Source organism: Trachurus japonicus, chromosome 3, assembly GCF_045865225.1.
Source record: "Trachurus japonicus isolate A0001 chromosome 3, Traja_1.0".
Classification (NCBI taxonomy): domain Eukaryota; kingdom Metazoa; phylum Chordata; class Actinopteri; order Carangiformes; family Carangidae; genus Trachurus; species Trachurus japonicus.
In genome coordinates, this window is record NC_140909.1 from 30815895 (window position 1) to 30829794 (window position 13900).

General features: G+C 40.8%; 1 protein-coding gene across 3 annotated transcripts in view; it reads right to left on the reverse strand.

The window, feature by feature from the left end:
* The window catches only part of LOC146990156 (multiple epidermal growth factor-like domains protein 11), a 160744-nt gene that overhangs the window by 11472 nt on the left and 135372 nt on the right, over positions 1–13900 (reverse strand). For all 3 annotated transcript variants that reach the window (XM_085769833.1, XM_085769825.1, XM_085769841.1), the window contains exons 15-17: positions 9724–9858; positions 1277–1405; positions 744–872 (exon numbers count right to left, since the gene is read on the reverse strand). In XM_085769833.1, the coding sequence (XP_085625959.1) occupies positions 744–872; positions 1277–1405; positions 9724–9858 (393 nt within the window). The remainder of the gene's footprint in view (positions 1–743; positions 873–1276; positions 1406–9723; positions 9859–13900) is intronic.

Here is a 13900-nt window from a genome sequence, read left to right on the forward strand (position 1 = left end):
ATAATTTTTATCCAATGATTGAGCGACTGTGGGACACACGTGCTTTTGTTGTTTACAAAGTTGATGCAATGTGAATACAAACCGCACCAAGTAAAAAAAAATGTAGTCTGCACCAAAGCAAGTGAACTATCGGACTTTCCTGGTGTGAATACGCCCAAGCAGAAAACTCTTCTTCTTCTTCTTCTTCTTCTTTCTTCCTCCTCCTCCTCCTCCTCCTCCTCCTCCTCCTCCTCCATCAGACTGAAGCTAATGATGCTCTACAGCTCAGTTGGTGGAGCTCGGTGAGCCGCCGTAGAGTGAGTAACAAGTAAAAACATCCGGTTCAGTAATAGATGTGACAGCAGAGACCATGTGGTGCTGATGATGCAGCAACCACAACATGAATTATCTGACTTCCTTTTTCCTCCTCTTTGTTCAATTTAATCAATTTAAGAAATGTTATTTGTCTGCAGGTATATATACAACCAGGTTTGTCTGTTTGTCTGCAGGTGCCACTTTAAGGTCAGCATGAGTCATGTAGAAGTAGAACGAAAAGGAAACAGTGGGTACTTTGCTTCCTCAGTCTGAACCAAGACTTATTCACAAAGGAAAAGGAGGAATGAATGAAGTCTGCTTTTGATATCTGCCACCAGATGGAGCTGTAGGTATGAGGAATTCCACCTCATTTATTCAAGGCAAAAAGTGAGGCTGCATCGCAACTGTATGTGTGTGTGTGTGTGTGTGTGTGTGTGTGTGAGACCTACGCTGAGTACAGTACAGTCCGGTCCATCCAGGGCTGCAGTTACACTCCCCGTCTGTGGCGCTGCACTGGGCCCCATTGTGACAGTTGCATGTGTGGATGCAGTCTGGGCCCCACGAGCCTTGAGGGCACACTGCCAAACACACACAAACACACACACACACACACACACACACACACACACACACACACACACACACACACACACACACACACACACACACACACACACACACACACACACAGAGTTAAAAAAAGATGAACAAACACATACAGTAAATACGCACCATCTCCTCTTCACCACCCCAGCACATCATGTCATCGGCCTGAGGAGAGGACGTTCTGCTGCTTCATTAGCTGCTCAGCTGATTGAGTGATTGCGTGGGATGGATAATTAATGTCAGAGCCAATGGAGCAGCTGCTTTCTTTCTCTGTTGTCTCGGACGGTTCGATACGACTCGCTGAGGGGAGGGGGGGGGGGCCGGGAGGACGAGTGTGTGAAAAGAGGAGGAGGAGAGATTATTTGCTGCGTCTCACGTTTGGAGCAGTCGTCGCCGATCCAGCCGGGGTAACACTGACAGGAGCCGTCGATGGGGTTACAGGTGCTGTTGTTGGTGCACACACACGTCTCAGCGCAGGCCTTGCCATACTTTCCACTGGGGCACACTGTAGGGAAACACACACACAGTCAGTCAGTTACCTAACACGACTTCTTCAAGTGGTTAAAATAAAATATTAGGTCAAAACTATATTCTCCACACAATAAACTTCTGCCTGCTCATAAAAACTGAACAACGTGGTCACGATGCAATATCTCCAGCCTATAAATAACACATTAGAGTTGTCTGCCCACATCTTTACGAGTACTTTCTGTCATATTTTAAGCCTTTGTTAGGCTGTATGAAAGTAGGGGAGAGCGATGGCGATTACCATGCAACAAATGTACCTGAGTGGATTCACACTCACGATCAAAGCTTTAACCCTTAAATCACAGGGAGACAATTTGTTTTTGTTCCTGTAACATCTCAAATATTCAAGAATTCAAATAGTCTTTCCTTGCCGGTAAGACATGATGATGTGCTGATGAAAAGAGACGCATGATGATGTTGTAGTGATGTGATGTTTAAATCTGTATATACAACCAGTCTATCGCTGTCTCTTGTAATGTTGTATATCATGTCATTATAGATGAAAAAAAAAGGTTTTTAAAGGTCAGAAAGGTTTTTTACAATGAATGTCATGAAGTAATAACATAAACTACAACTTGAGAACTGCAGATGAAAATGAGCCTTAGAGATCAACACATGCAAAGACACAACGATGCTACAAATTCAGAAAACATCTCCATCAATTTGACTCTCAACAGAGCAGACGTGTTTCTAAGGACACAAAAAAATTAACAGATATGAATGAAGTGTTTTAGGTCTTGATTTTAAAGATGTTAGCACAGCTACTGTCAGTGGTGTTTGAATATAATACCACATGATTCATACTGTATATGATTGCTTATATCTATTTATTTAATAGCGTTTAATAGCGTTTAATTCAAACTCAGTGGTGCGTAGCTATTATAAAGCAGCACCCTATTCTTTTCGTTACAACTGTGATCACAGGGAGGGAAAGAGAAAAAGGAAACCAACTATCTAACAGAAGCAGGAACAGATGAAGCAGGAAAATACATTAAGAATCAAATGTTGTAAGTAGAGCAAATAACCTGGACGAGAGTGGAAAATATGATTCAGGCAAAATTCGAGTCTCTTACAGGAAGCATACTTCATCTAAAACAAGCCTGATTCATTGGCCAAGACCTTCTCCTTCTGTACATCATTCAAAACTTGTGTTAATCGCCATAATCTTCAATTATCTTTAATTTGATGAGCACTTGGTTACAATTTAATAACATTTTCCTGTACTTGGAAACATACCTACCCTAACTGTTGGAAATTAATCATCACTGCTGAACGTCTCTAATTCAATGAGCTCAGGCAGAGAAAACAGGTCGTCAGCAAGAAATAAAAAAGAAAAACCTGTTCAAACTTTGTCAAACAGAGCGATTAAAAGAGCCGGAAGAAATTTGTTTTCCACTTAATCATTTTAGGGTAATGCACATGTTGTTGCTTAAGGATGAAATTTTTCTTCTTTTTTTTCATTTAGATTTCACCAAATGTACTTACACTGATAAAATACTGAAAGACAGAAACTGCAGTGTAGTAATATATTGATGTGCTGTGGGGTGTTTCGATTATTGCCAATTAACATGAGAAGACACTGCTGCTTCTGTGTGTAATATTTCAAGATAACGTTTAGTTTGATGTGAAATCTGTGAGTTTATTAAGTTAAAAAAGTATTTCTACGACTTTTTATACAGAATCTCCAAAGTGTGATTCCCTAGACTGTGAGGCTGAACCATCATGTTACATTTTAAAGCGTAAAAGTTAGAAATACAATTATGAGCTGGCATTTCACTTGACCTCTCCGCATCAAACTTTAAAATGTTTTAGGACTATTTTCATTGCATTGGTATAACAGTGCATGATAAGAGATATGGTGTGCAGCCTACTGTCGCCTTCATAAAACACTGCAGCTGTATTACAGTTTCATGAATGTGTGCTTTTTCTTCCTGATGTTAATGTTTAGGGAGAAGCTGGATCAGATGAATGCATTATGTATATATACACACTAACTGTGTGGATGTTCATTATTTTTAGATGACTCCTCTCCACTAATTTGCATTTTACCACATTTTCCATCTGTTAAATAGAATTTATTGTCTTTAATAAGAGGTTCAGCCTGTCTGTGCCTGTGATTGCCGTTCCCCTGCACATTGTTCCTCTAAAAGAATAAAACCCAGAGGGGGATTCTTAACTGTGAATACAGCTGCAATTAAGATCATCATGGATGCCTCAATGAAATCCCTCTACTTACGTAACAGTTACCAATGTATGACTAGTGTCTGTAAAGCCGAGTTCAAAGTAACAGACTCATGGATGAGCGACTGAAATCAAGAGAGTTTAGCTAGAGTAATTAGCAGGACAGGGACTGGTCTGTTGCTCCCTCGTGACCTGCTCTTAACTCTGCAGACAGTTCTCTTCACATTAAATGAGGGTTTGTGGTGGGGGGCAGAAATGTGGTTCAGGGGTTCGTGATCCTCAGAGGATGAATTGTTTTAATGTGGGTGATACTTTGGCTTTTATTTCAGCCAAGTCCTGGTGAGCTGCTCTGAAGTGAACTTTCTGCTCATAATTTATATGAAATACCATTTGGTCCAAACTGTCTACTTTGAATTTGCACATCTTAAGACAATCCAAAATAACGTCTTTACGCATCAATTGTGTCTGAAGACGTCAAAAATAGCTGTGTGTGTGTGTGTGTGTGTGTGTGTGAGTTTTCAACATCTTCAGGGCTTGTGTCCAGGTTATTGGTTGGGGTACATATCAACTCCTCTGGGGTAATGAGGCAACATTAAGATGTGTGTTTGCATTTGTTGAGGTCATGCAGGCTCTTGATGGGGATTAAGTAACAGTCCATTTGAAAAGGTCAGTGAAAATGGTCAGAAAATGCAGATGGTAATAATGTTACCCTAAGTTAATATTATTTCTTAATCACAATTTATACATAAATTAAGTTGATTTTTTTCCCTCTTGAGGCTCATACAGGGTCAGTCATGAAGAGAAAAGGTTCTCTCTTGTTGGATGGCCACCCCTCTTGTGACTTACAAGATCATTTCACATGTGAAAAATACAAGATGAAAAAAAACAACGCTTCAATGACATTATTGTTTGTCTTGAGGACTCACTCACAAGCCGAAGGTTGGAACTGCAGGTCATGTACGTAGCACACACACAAGCCAATACACAAATCACTAAGTCAGATGGAGTTGCTAACAATTAAAAAACTCTGTGAGTCATTAGGTCAGTTAAACACGAGGAAGCCTCACAGAGCTGTGACACTGAATTATGTTCATGTCATTAATGTGTGCAGCGACGTGGCAGTGAGTCGGCCAGACAAACACTTTAATGTCTGTGTTGTGAGAGCCTGAAACAAGTTATGCTTGTGTGCCTGATGTGTTGTTTTTATTGAAATGAATAGTGAACCATCCATGAGAACAGTAATTCCAGATGTGGTCTAATACGGTCAAAGGTAAAGTCACATTTCACACCCGCAGGCTGAGCTACAGACATTTGATTAAAGAACTGAATAAAATATGAGATTAGCTCTAATCAGGTTTTAGTTAAACTAGATTTAAAATGAATCAATCCGGGTTTAGAATTAAGCCAAGCTCTGTTGCACAATTTCATATTGGACCAAGTTTGTTTATTTCAACCCAATTTAAACTGAGTTTAATCAATATGGACAAATGTGCAAACCGAAGATATCAAAAGAGTAACTTGACTTTGGTCGACCCATTGTAAAAAGCAGCTGATGTAAAATGTAAACCTCTTCCACTGGATGTTTCAAATTCAATCTTTTTTTCATTTCAAACTAGTTTGGTGTGAACGGGGATTTCATCTGGTTCCAAAGTTAAACCTGGTTTCTGTAATCCAGCCTCAGTACTGTTATTCTAATCACGTAAATTATTTCCTAATACACCAACGTTATCAGGCTATGAAGCCATGAGTGTGTGGTTTACATTCAACCTCAAGGACCTGATCACATTTTCAGGAACAATATGTACTGTGATGTACAATATTTAACAAAAAAGATTAAATTGATGAAAAACTCCTGAGTGGAGCTGTTTTGGTGATCTACTTAAATTCCCACTTGTGTTTCTTTGTGTTTTTGCTGTTGTTGCTTCAGCAGTAAACAATTCAAAATAATTCAAACAACGAATCCTGATTTTGTTCTGACTGTCTGAAGGTAAATTGAAGGTTTTAACACCTCTGTTTAGCCGAGATGAAAATAAAACCCACAGTAGCTCAGGAGGTGATCACTGCTTCACAGCAGCACATTCCTGTTTTGTAAATTTTGCTTCTTGGACCATTTCCACTTGAAAGAGGAATTTGATTTCTCCATTAGTGGAGCGAAAACCTATTTTGTCTCAGTTAACAATTAACACAGAATGACTTGTTTTCTTCTGAGATGCAACACAGCCCTTAAGAGTTTACCAGTCAATAAGATCATTAGCTTTGTACAAAAGGGCATCCAACAAGGAGGGAGCAGGGATGGAGTGGGATTGGCTCTTCAGGCAGTTAAAAGCCCCGGTGCTGGACAACTGATTCATCCAGTCTCCTCGTCCTGTTATCTATGGGCCTGCTCAAAGATGCAGCGGCCAGCAGAATGGCTAATGTAAGACGGGGCATAACTAAGGCCATCTTCATGTTTAATGATGATGAATATTTCACAGCACACTCCACCACTGTCTCCATTTAAAATTCTACTTGGCAATGAATCAACGACTGAAGGCCAACTGCCTTCATAAGAGAATTAACACCTGTTTAACCTGCAGAGGAGCTAAACCACACTGAAATACAGGAGCACAGGACCAACTGACAAGATCACTCAGATGAAAATGAACTGGGAGAAGAAAAGTTGTGCCAAGGCTGAGACTTGAGAAATAATGGAAACATGACATGAAAGAGCTTCTCTTTGTGCACAGACCTCGACATCTAACCTACAGTATGGATGATTAGAGAGCAGCGTGTGAGGAGGTTCTGAGGTTGATTGTGCTGGTGTCACTGTGAACCAGCTGTGAGCAGGTGTGTTGGTAAAGAACCGGCTGCTGTTTAGAAAACAGAGCGGTGAGTAGTCAAGTGTAATTTTGAGACTGTGATTACAAATGAATCAAAATGTTGTGAATAACATACAATAAGCTGTTTGATCAACTACAAAAACTGAACTCAACAGCAGAATGAAATTGGTTTCCGTGTGGATCACACTCTCTCGTACACAGCATACAAATCAGAGTGTATGTGCAGAGAGGAAAGGTGGTGTGCAGGCTCTGATGTCAGGTAATCACAGTGATCCTTTGCAGTCTTTGCATGTCTCACTTTGAGAGATTGGTGCTAAAAATGTCTTGATCACAATCTGTGTCCGAGTAAAACAGGGCGCCGCATGGGGGTGACAAGTTAGGACAACTCTAAGGCCTTGTGACCAACAGGGGCCATGAAATATATTAGATTATTAGATTTTCATTATTAATAATTAACTTTTCCTTCCTATAATGTGATATCTTTTCATGAAACTGAAAATCCCTGGTTGTGACCCTGGAGTTAAATGTTTCAATATGGGGGCATTGTGTCAGATTGTGAGATGTGAAGAAACAACAATCGGCTCAAGGTATCCATCTGCACCGAGGCCGGTTTCTTACCAGAACTAGTTTTTAGAAATCAAAAGCTACGGTGGCCCTGAGAGCTCAGCTTAAGAAAGCAAATTCAAAGTCACAAATGTGAAACAAATTCAGAAAACAACTTTATCAATTGGACAAAATATGAACTGCAAAAACTCACACAACACAACATTAGTGTTTCAAGGGACACAAAAAAGTGACAAACCTCACTAAAGACTAATGCTAAGCTAACACTACATATAATAGCAATTGTTGCAGAAAGGGAGAGAGAGAGAGAGAGAGAGAGAAGTTCAAACCATGCCCTCTCTCTCACCCCTCACAGCTGACCAGTCACAGCTTGAAGTAAGTCTGAATGTCAAAGTGGTGCAGAAACACAGACTGCACTAATCCGACATTAGAAAGGTGCTGAAGCCGTCCAGCTGGCCGACAAGCACCACTGATGGAGTAAAAAAGTCAGTTTGACTCAAAGGCTTTAGGATTTCAGCAAAACCAAAAAAAGAAAAGAAAAGAAAAATTTGGCTGTGATGATTTGTATCAGTCATTTCAAGGTCAACGTTCAAGTTCAAAGCTTTAAGTGCCTTTATTGTCCCTGATTCACAGTCAGGCCACACAAAGACACACACAGCTCTGACACTTCAGGACATCAGGCAGCGGTGGGGTTGAAGCGCAAGTCTACATTAACCCCACCCATGTGACATAACCCCTCCCCTCTGTCTGCAAAGCCCTCTCCCTCCAAACCAGGACAAGGAGAACGGAGAAGTATAGATTTCTCGAACCTTTTGTTATCTCATTTTGGTGAATATTATAGCAGCGGTGCATAAATAAAGTAAGTGGGAGTAATGTCATCTTAGCTTACTGCTCGCTCTGACATTTGAAGTTGATGTATGATTACACTTATATTGTATGTTCAGACAATCTGTAATAACTCAGTATACTGAGCAACGGGCTGGTGGAATATGAACTAAACCAAAACTGTGAACTTTTAGGATGACGACATTTGGTCCTGAGAATTATGGTTTATATAATGTGGAATTACACAGGGTTTTCTTTAGTCAAATAGAAGCTGGGTTGGGTTATTTCTAATGTACATTATTTTAAAGTTTAGTTTTGTTGTTGTTTGCATCCATTTTTGCTGATATCTGTAAAACCAAATACCACACGTGTTCTGTGTTGTGATGGTGTCACATGTAAGAGGGGCCAGACCGGCAGGACACAGACATAACAATTCACTAACTACCTTTATCGTCTTTTATGATATAGCTGTGTTGCAGTGGGTAGCAAGGTTCTCCATCATCCTCTTAAAGACAAGTACAATAGGTTGATTGGTGACTCTACTGTACATTAACAGTGGGTGTGTGAGGTTTTTTGTCAACATGTGGGTCTTGTGATAGACAGGTGACCTGTCCACTGGGACTGGCTCCAGCTACCCACAAGCCTGCACAGAAAACCAGTACAGCTGATGGATGGATAGGATGGATCATCCAAGTCATCCATCCACTCATTCATCTTTTAAACCACTAACCTAAACATCCTGATTTGTGAAATTTCAGTTTCTGGATTCTGTGAACTCCACCTCAATCTCTCCATGAGCCAACACCACCACCACAAAATGCAAAAGTAAAGGAATCAGTTTGTGTAAATGAGCCATCTCTAGACAACAGTAAAACATATTACATTTAAAGACTGAATAGCAGCGGGAACAGAGGAAAACATCAACAGGAGCGTGTGTGCATCGGGTTTGGAGATTCTCAGGCCTCTGGGCGGAGGCTGGTGCTTATGATATGTCACATAATCAGCAGCAGCAGCAGCAGCAGCAGCAGCAGCAGCAGCAGCGAGTGTGTGCAGTGGCTACAGTACAGTGTAGTTTCCAGGTTCAGCTGCAGAGCAATGACAGCTTCAAAGCTCCGCTGCAAAGGGTACGTCCAACATGTTGTGTCAGCGTCTGTCTGAACTAACGCTCACACTTTGTGTCATGTGGATCAAAAAGGTCTGCAGACGCTTCATGACTCAAGTCCATCATTAAACAACAGTGGGAAACTTCAGCTTGTCTGTATGAGGAGGCTCATTCGGTCGCCTCTGAACATCGTAGAGTGAAACTCTAAAAAGTGTAAAGCTAAAGGATTTAAACAGCATGGGACCTCAGAGTGAGTTTTCCACACATTTCCACAGGGAAACTGTCATGTTGTGTTGTTTGTCATTAATGATATTATCAACTGAGTCCTGGGTGGGAGTGGTCTATGTACTGTAGTAAGACGAGGGCGAGTCCCAGTTTTCTTTGACCACTTTCAAATCTCTCCCTCTCTCTTTAGGTTTTCTTTGTCTTAGTCTTTGCTAATCTGTTTTATTTTATTGTTCTGACCCTATATTGTTTCTACACTTTCTACATAATGCTGATAGATCATTTTATTCAATTGTGATTTGAGATGTTTTATCCAAGTACATAAAAAAGTTCATGGTACTGTAAGTGTATATAGTGTATTACTATTGAATAGGTTGTATTATGGAAAATGTAGGATCCAGCAAGAAACTAAAAATGGAACCAAGCCATCACTGCACATTTGAATGATGTGTGCCATGTGTCTGAGGGTACAACAAGTGTGTGAAAACAAAAACTGAGCGATTCAAACACACGATGTAAAGTGCTCTACCTTGTTTTTTTTGTTTTTATTTATTCTTGTAAAACAACGCTGCTACTGACCTTGGTTGCAGAGGGAGCCGAAGAAGCCGGAAAGACATTCACAGTGGCCGCTGACATGGTGGCACGCCCCGTCGCTGTGGATACACTGAGGACACGACTGGCTGCAGCGGTGGCCGTAGAAACCAGGCGAACAGGCTGCAGAGACACACACACAGTTACTGTAGAGGGATGTGGGTGAGCTGTGTGTGTGACAGAGATGGAAATCTATTACAGAGTCTATGGGAAACTTCTGATTAGTTCTATGATTAGTTCTTTGGTCATTTTAATAATAGATTTCATTGTCCACTTAGTCCCAATTTAAGATGACATACTTAAAGCTTAATATAGGCCATGTCTACAATATCTATACATTTGTGTGTGCGTGTGTGCGTGTCCTCTTGCTCATGATCTCCTCCCCTGGGTAACCCTGTTGGATGTATCAGATCTGCTTTATTTTCCTCTCAGCATAGGTCCTCCCTGGTTCGCCTTCCTTAATTTACCGTAATTGAAGTTGTACTCCACCGTGGTGGACGAGGCGGCGCACAACCGTCCACCACTTCTCTCACGCTGCAGGATTTTCCTACTTGAGATAATTGCCTAAACCGTGAGCTGAGAGCCTTCAAATTTATCATTGTGATGCAGAGAGAGGCAAAAGGAAAAGTGGTGTATGTGTGTGTGTGTGAGTGTGTTATATTCCCATATCAACAACGGTGTCAAGCTGACAGACACACACACACACACTCATTGTATTCATACTGTGAGCAACATCAGCAAGAACCCTTTGACACTATCTCAAGTAGGCTGAACAAGAGATGATTCACAACTCTCCTCCTCAGTCAGATTTAAGAATTAATCCTTCTCACACCTCAATGGACACACACACACACAAAAGAACGAACTGAGTGCTGCTTGAGTCTGACTTTCAGGCAAAAAAAGAAAACGTGGAGATACTGTAGGTAACAAATGGTGCCGCTGCTCGAAGCTTCACTTAATAAAACCTCAGGTGTTTGTTTATTTGTCGTATTATGATGAAGTGAGCCTCCCCACAGCTGATGACTGGTGCAGTAACGTTATCTGGTCGGTTTCAGACTTAAATGTCACATTAACTTTCAAGGTATAGCATTGTACATACTGTATGTTATCCACAGTACAAGTTTTACATCAATTATTGATCATCAGCTATTCATACAACCACAGGTAGTGAAGGTTTATTCACTTAACCTTTATTCATACTGTCTGACTCACAAGTAACTCCACTCCACTGTTGTGCTGGCGTGGGCAGGACAGGATTTCAGCTTCGTCACAGTATTCAAAGTACTAATACAAAGGATTGCAATTTTGATGAGCACAGCATGCGTCTCTCTTTCTACCCTCATTTCCTGTCTCTCCTTCACTAACTTTCATAATAAAGGCCTTTAAGAGCCCCAAAGAAAATGGATAAGAACTATGTTCAAACCAGCAGTACATATTTTTGAAGAAAACTGCAATAAAAGCCATGTTAACTTCAGGCTCTCCATTTCTCTCACACAAGTCTGTATCTTTTACACGTGTAGTCAGTGACAGACCAATTCAAATGTGAAAAACAACTTAACAAATCAGTGGAACCGTTTTCTGTAGTCAGTGTATATCTGAGTCATGAAACAATAACATAATGTAACGTACAGAAAAAAAAATGATGGGTGCTGACATTTATATATAAGGTGATAATGTGTCTCCGGCTTCAAGGTTCACTCACTTGGCTATTCTCGAAGGTTGAGAAGTTGTGTTCTGTGTGTCTCCAAGGTCGGGACTGAACCTCCATTCCTATTCAGTGACCACAATTTCCAGGTCCTTAAGTTTACTATCCTCTTACATTGGTGTCCTTTCCCCCCCTCCATATTTCCAGAGGGATATCATACATTTTCTCTACTACATTTATTTGTCGGCTGTGAACTTTGGGTTATTTTGCAAGTTAAGATGTTAAATTCAAACTGTGAGCTTAAAGGCGCCCTGTGGAGTTTCTAACTACCACGCTGCCGGGCTGTACTGTGTGTGTGCTGGTTACGTGATGCACAATGGTTTCAGTATTCCACTGAACAACTGCCTATATAGGCAGGAAAAAAACAACACTGCGAGCTATAGTAAACATGGACGTAAACAATGAAGGTTTTAAAAAGAAGCTTAGCAAATATGTTATGAGGAAGGAAATGTATTAAACAGACCTCAGACCTCAGACCTCAAGGATATATGCAGTGTCTTTGGTGAAAATACACAATGTAACCGAAAACTCTGTTTAGAAGAAAACTCCACAGGGCAGCTTCATACATTCACTGCTTTACGTCGCTGTAAGGCTCTGGAGAAATATTCACATGTATTATATATAAAAAAAGAGCTTCAGCATAAACAGATCTGCACATCTTATTTCACAATATTCAAGGTTTCCTAAACTCAAACCCAAATTACCTGTTGATTTGTGATTGAAAGCATGAATAAATCTGTACAGGCATGTTGTGCTGTATGAAAATCCATGTATCATCTCAGTCACACTTTTCTGAATGCGTGACCAAATGTGAGTTAATCATTTAACTGATCTTAAGGTACTACATTACCTCATTATTTGGGGGATTTTCATAATTGATGGATAAATCAGTAATATTACAACAGTCAAACAGGCTCATGAATTAAGAATAGCCAAATGTAGAGGGAACATCAAGAAAAACTTACCAGTATGGTTGAGGCGGGTCAACTTTATCAGGCCCCTAGACAAGCGTGCTGAGACACAAGTCTGCACATTCTAAATCCTACCATCCCTCCCAGTTGTTGTTTTGTGTTGTACATGGTTAAAGAGGAACTAAGCAGGATTTTTCCCGTGGATCTGCTAAATTTCTACCTTAATTAAAAAGCTCCGGAGTAATTGCCATAGTTAAAGCAGAAGTAAGCGGAATGTTTGTGTTAATATAAGTCTTAAATAGTTATATCTTCCGACAGCAATCACTTATATAGAGTGTTTGGTCAGAAACACGGGTCTGTCAGTCACTCTGCTCTGCTGTAAGCCGAGGAGAAAACTTTCCTTGTATCCTACAACCTTTATCCAATGAGGAGAGAGAACGGCATAAAGGGGCGGTCCTCTCTGTGTGTGCAGCCAAGGGATGCGCGTGAATGTGGTGACGTAGGGACGAGGGCGGGGACTGCTAACTCCATCGGCTGACAGGAAGTTAGCCAAAACCACCGGATCACTTACTTCTGCTTTAACTACATGACTTGTGACTTGTTACGAGGGAGAACGGAGGCTCTCTGCCTTCACCTGGCGTCTCAGGGCTGAAAACCAACCTGGCAACATCAGTGTACTGTACTGTAGTACCTGGTCGCCGCCCCGGTGTCCCAGCTCTTCTCTCCATAACTCGCAATCGTTTGTTTATGGCAGTTAAAGCAGAAGTAAGCGATCCGGTGGTTTTGGCTAACTTCTTGTCAGCAGATGGAGTTAGCAGTCCCCGCCCTCGTCCTTACGTCACCACATTCACGCGCATCCCTTGGCTGCACACACAGAGAGGACCGCCCCTTTTTGCCGTTCTCTCTCCTCATTGGATAAAGGTTGTAGGATACAAGGAAGTATACAAGAAGTTTTCTCCTGGGCTTACAGCAGAGCAGAGTGACTGACAGACCCGTGTTTCAGACCAAACACTCTATGTAAGTGATTGCTGTCGGAAGATATAACTATTTAAGACTTATATTAACACAAATATTCCGCTTACTTCTGCTTTAAGACTACACAGATACACGTCGTAACATCGTATATGTTATATAACGTTATCCAACGGTCCATGTATTGATTTTTCACTGGTTTCAAGTAAGAATTTGAGGGTGTAGCCTAGATATGTTTAAAACAGACATGTAATAACAAAGTATTTGTAATTCTATGTGGGAAGAGTTAGTGGTGCTTGAGGACTGTCTTTGTTGAATCAAAATAAACACAGGTGCTCTTGAAAAAGAGGTTAATACATGAAAGGAAAGTACATTTCCAGGCACCAGCTGCTGTTTGTGAATAGCCATGTTTAAACAAAAGCTTTGTAACCGATAAGTAATTTTTTATCCTCTACAAGGGAGTTGCTGAACTTTTCCTTTCCTGTAATATTTGATCACAGTGTTGTAAAATCTCTGGTTGTTGATAAAAGCAAAAAAAAAAGAAGAAGGTTTTAATATAGCAGGACTTCATTCAGTT